The sequence below is a fragment of the Charadrius vociferus genome, unplaced genomic scaffold, assembly GCF_000708025.1.
Source record: "Charadrius vociferus isolate BGI_N301 unplaced genomic scaffold, ASM70802v2 scaffold1551, whole genome shotgun sequence".
NCBI lineage: Eukaryota > Metazoa > Chordata > Aves > Charadriiformes > Charadriidae > Charadrius > Charadrius vociferus.
The window spans coordinates 248,141-252,707 of record NW_009646882.1 but is presented as its reverse complement, the minus strand read 5'-3'; the positions used below and the strand labels follow the sequence as shown (position 1 = coordinate 252,707).

At 66.5% G+C, this 4,567-nt stretch overlaps 1 protein-coding gene across 1 annotated transcript; it reads left to right on the top strand.

Annotated features, from left to right (window-relative positions):
• The first annotated feature begins 218 nt into the window (after positions 1–218).
• Positions 219–3,925, top strand: FKBP10 (FK506 binding protein 10, 65 kDa). Its single transcript, XM_009894432.1, has 9 exons — positions 219–360; positions 667–856; positions 1,165–1,310; positions 1,412–1,610; positions 1,894–2,039; positions 2,375–2,564; positions 2,944–3,086; positions 3,261–3,424; positions 3,740–3,925. Exons 1-9 carry the CDS (start codon positions 273–275, stop codon positions 3,923–3,925), a joined length of 1,452 nt encoding a protein of 483 aa, XP_009892734.1. The 5' UTR covers positions 219–272.
• The last annotated feature ends 642 nt before the right edge of the window (positions 3,926–4,567 follow it).

Here is a 4,567-nt window from a genome sequence, read left to right as displayed (position 1 = left end):
CTCCCCGCACCCTTGGGGAGGGGTCAGCCCCGTCCCCCCGCTCTGCCCCCACGGCAGCAGGCACCCGGGAGCCCCGCGCCATCCCTCGGCGTTCGTGGTTTGGTTCTGGGTCCTCTCCGAGCCCTCAGCACTGGCATTGAGCACCCCAGCGCCAGCGGCTTTAGGGGATGCCCTTTGCCTGTGCTTCGCTGACGGGTCTGTCCCTTCGCCCCAGCTACGACCGAGGGGCCACAGTGGCCGGCGTGGTGGGCGTCGGGCGGCTGATCACCGGCATGGACCGGGGGCTGCAGGGCATGTGCGTGAACGAGCGGCGTCACCTCATCGTGCCCCCTCCCCTGGGCTACGGCAGCATCGGCGTGGGTAAGGGGCTGCGGCACGGCAGGGGGGTGGACGGGGGAAACCCCCGGGGCCGGCGTTAGTGGGGACAGAGCTCCGGTGCCCAGCTGGCAGGCGCTGGCGAAGGGTGGCTCCGTTACCAGGGTGCCCTCAGCAGGGGTCCCCCAGCAATGAGGGGTCTTCCCCCCAGGCTCTGCTGCTTCCTGGGGGCTGGCACCTTTGGCCAGCAGCCCCAAGCAGCCATGGCTCAGGGGCACTTCAGACCCTTGGCTTGGTGGGCTCGGCGCTGCTCCCACCTAAAGTGCTCTGTCCTCACTGCCACCCCTTTAGCGGGGCTGATCCCCCCGGATGCCACGTTGTACTTTGACGTCGTCATGCTGGACATCTGGAACAAGGATGACAAGCTGCAGATCACCACCCTCTCCAAACCAGAGCACTGCAACCGCACAGTGGAGAACTCGGACTTCGTGCGGTACCACTACAATGGCACGCTGCTGGATGGCACCCCCTTCGACTCCAGGTATGGGACACAGGCGCTGGGGTGCACCCCTTGCCTCGGGGTACGCGGCACTGGAGCTCAGGCGTACCCTCCGCCTCGGCTCTGGGGGCAGCGGGGATGGCAGGGACCAGGAGACACTGGCCTGGGGTGAGACATGGGGGCCCACGCTGCACCCCCGTCAAGAAAGACTCCCCTGTGCTCTCCCTCCCTGCACCCCAGCACGGCCGGTGCAGCTCTGTCACCCCCAGACCAGCCTCCTGCATGGCACCGCTCAGGCTGGGGGGGCTGGCGTGGCCTGGAGCCATCCCCCCTTCCTTCCTCCCCACCAGCTACAGCAAGGACAGCACCTACGACACCTACGTGGGCACCGGCTGGCTCATCAAGGGCATGGACCAGGGGCTGCTGGGCATGTGCGCCGGGGAGAAGAGGAGCATCATCATCCCCCCGTTCCTTGCCTACGGGGAGAAGGGCTACGGTGAGTTGGGCATCACCCCATCGTGCCCGGCCCCGTCCCTCCCGGCTCTGCACAGAGTGCCTCAGGACCCGTGTCCGGGCTGACCCGTGTCCCCTCCCCAGGGACCGTGATCCCACCGCAGGCCTCGCTGGTGTTCAGCGTGCTGCTGGTGGACTTCCACAACCCCAAGGACGGCGTCTTCCTGGAGCACCTGGAGGTGCCGGAGTCCTGCAAGCGCAGGGCTGTGACCGGGGACTTTGTCCGCTACCACTACAACGGCACTCTCATGGACGGGACGCTCTTTTTGGTGGGGGGGGGGAAGCGGCTGAGTGAGGAGATCCCCCCGTGTCCTCTCCTGCCCCGCGCTCAGCAGCCGGCTGCAAGGGGAGGCTGGAGAACTGGGGGGGAAGATGGAGGGGAGGGTGGTAACGGGCATGAAATGGGCTACAAAAGACACCGCCCGTTTGCTGCATCCCCAGGAGCAGGGTTTGGCTCCCGGGGGAGCAGAGGCTGGGAGAAGGGGTGCGGATGGGGTGCAGGGGTTGGGGGGGAATGATGGGGTCAGACTCACACACAACGGTGCCGGGGGCTTCTCTCGCTGCAGCTATTCCCGCAATAACACCTACAACACCTACATCGGGAAGGGCTACATCATCCCCGGCATGGACCAGGGCCTGCAAGGGGTCTGCGTGGGAGAGAGGCGGCGGGTGGTCGTCCCCCCACACCTGGCCTACGGGGAGAACGGAGCAGGTAAAGGGCAGCCCCACGGGCTCCGGTGTGCCCACACGCTGCAGTCCCGGGCTGCGGCATCCCCCCCCCTCCAGCCCTGCGCAGCGGCACACCGCGGGGCTGACATGGGGAAAGCGTTGGCCAGGCGGGGCCAGCTCCTCATCTCAGGGGCCACCACCGTCCCCAGGGCTCTGGGCGTTGGGAGGGGGTGTTGTGGGCACGGGAAAGGCCAATGCCGACACACGCAGAGACAGAGCTCCGAGGGACAGACACACCACGGGGCATGGGAAAAAGCAGGGAAAGGCTTTACCGGCCCCACGGCACTGCCAGCACCTCTCCTCCTGCTCCTCCTCCAGGGAACAAAATTCCTGGCTCAGCCGTGCTCATCTTCGACGTCCACATCATCGACTTCCACAACCCCGCAGACCCGGTGGAGATCGAGACCGTCTACCGGCCCGAGGGCTGCAACGTCACCACCCGCGACAGAGACTTTGTCCGCTACCACTACAACTGCTCCTTGCTGGATGGCACCAAGCTCTTCTCCTCGTGCGTGCTCGCTCGCCCGCGCACCTTTCCTTCACAGGGCCAAAGCCCGGCAGGCACTGAGCCGGGCAGGGCTGGGGGCGGCCGGGCACTGGAGCGGCACTGGAGCATCGGCTCTTTGCAACGGGCAGCGCCGGAGCATCGCCTGCAGTGCTGCAGGGATGGGGCAGCCGGGCACAGGGGTTGGGGGCTCAGCAGAATGGAGGGCGCAGGGTTTGGGGTGGTCAAGTGGAGGGCGCGGGACTTCAGGGCATGGTGGGACAGAGGGCACAGGATTTGGGGCACGGCAGGATGGAAGCAGGTGATTTGGGGGCACGTCGGGGCTGCCCACTGGATCTGAGGGGCTTTCTCAGCCGCATGGTCTTCTCTGTGCCCCCTGCAGCCACGACTACGAGAAGCCCCAGGAGGTGACTCTGGGGACCAACAAGGTGATCGAGGGCCTGAACAGTGGTCTCCTCAACATGTGCGCAGGGGAGAGGCGGGTGCTCATCGTCCCCCCCCACCTGGGCCACGGGGAGAGCGGAGGTAGGGGAGCGGCGTGCGGCCGCCCGTGCACTGCAAACGGGGGGTTCTGCCCAGCTGGACCGTCGCTGGGCTCCTTCGAGCCCTCGTCCCGGCTGGGGCCGGGAGGCTTTTGCCCATCGGGGGCCACGCTTTGCTGGGCTCCCCGCCGTGCAGCAGCCTTGGCTTCCTTTGCAGCCCGGGGGGTGCCCGGCAGCGCCGTGCTGCGCTTCGAGGTGGAGCTGATCTCCATGGAGGAGGGGGTTCCCGAGGGCTACCTCTTCATCTGGCACGGGGACCCGCCGGCGAACCTCTATGAGCAAATGGACCTCAACAAGGACGGGGAGATCCCCTCTGATGAGGTGAGCGAGGGCCCCGAGTGCGGGAGGGGGAGGAAACGGGGGCGCAGGGGAACCCCCCGGGGAGCAGCACCCAAAGGACACTGCTGTCCGCGGGCACTCGGGAGCCTGGAGAGCAGTGCAGGAAAAGCACCTCGGCCCAGAGCATCGCTGCTGGATGCGGGCAGGGCTGTGCCGGGGCAGGGACACCGAGGGCAGCCCGTGCTCTTGTCCTGCCCTGTCCCCGCTGCCGCCCTCGGCACCGGTGTGGTGCTCCCTGCCATGCCCGGTGCCGGCTGTGCGGAGCAAAGCGGCATCTCTCTCCTCTCCCCGCTGCAGTTCTCCACCTTCATCAAGACCCAGGTGGCGGAAGGGAAAGGCCGCCTCATGCCCAGCTCTGACCCGGAGAAAGTCATTGCCGACATGTTCAGGAACCAGGACCGCAACCAGGACGGGAAGATCACCTCTGAGGAGCTGAAGCTGAAGTCGGATGAGGACCAGGAGAAGATCCACGAGGAGCTCTGAGGATCAGACCTCACTTTTCCCCGGAGACAGGACTCGCCCCCGCTGTGCCCCAGCCGGTCTCCCCCCCGGCTGCCCCGGCAATCTGCCCCTGCCCCTCCCCCCCCACCCCCTTATTTTTTAACTGAGGGTTTTTTTGATGTGTTCCAACTAAGCAGGAAAACTCACCGACCCCCAGCGAATAGACCCAGGCAAGAAGGTGGGAAACACCCACGTTCTTGGGAGTCTCGATACCCCACGGGGACAGCAGCACCCACGTTTCCTCGCGCTGTCCGTCCCCTCCTGCTCCGCGGCCCTGCAGACGACACCTCTGCCGTGGAGCGGGACCGAGGATGCCCGGGCGACTCTGGAGCCCTGCCCTGCCCCGCTCTGCTGCCAAACCCCGCTTTGTCCCCTGCTCTCAGCTCCCCACGGAGGGGCCGGGGCAGCGGCGTCCCCCCCCGAGCCCCTTCGTCCTCCGCCAGCGACTGCACGTCCCGCTCCAGCCCGCTCGCCTGCCCGCGCTGCCTCCTGGGGCAGGCAGGCAGGAGGGGGGCATCCCCCTGCTTCTGCCGCAGCCTTTTGTAGTTTAGGGTTAGGGTTTGGGTTTTTTTTACATATGCATATGAAATTCTTTAGAGAGGAGAAATAAAGAGAAGCCTTTCG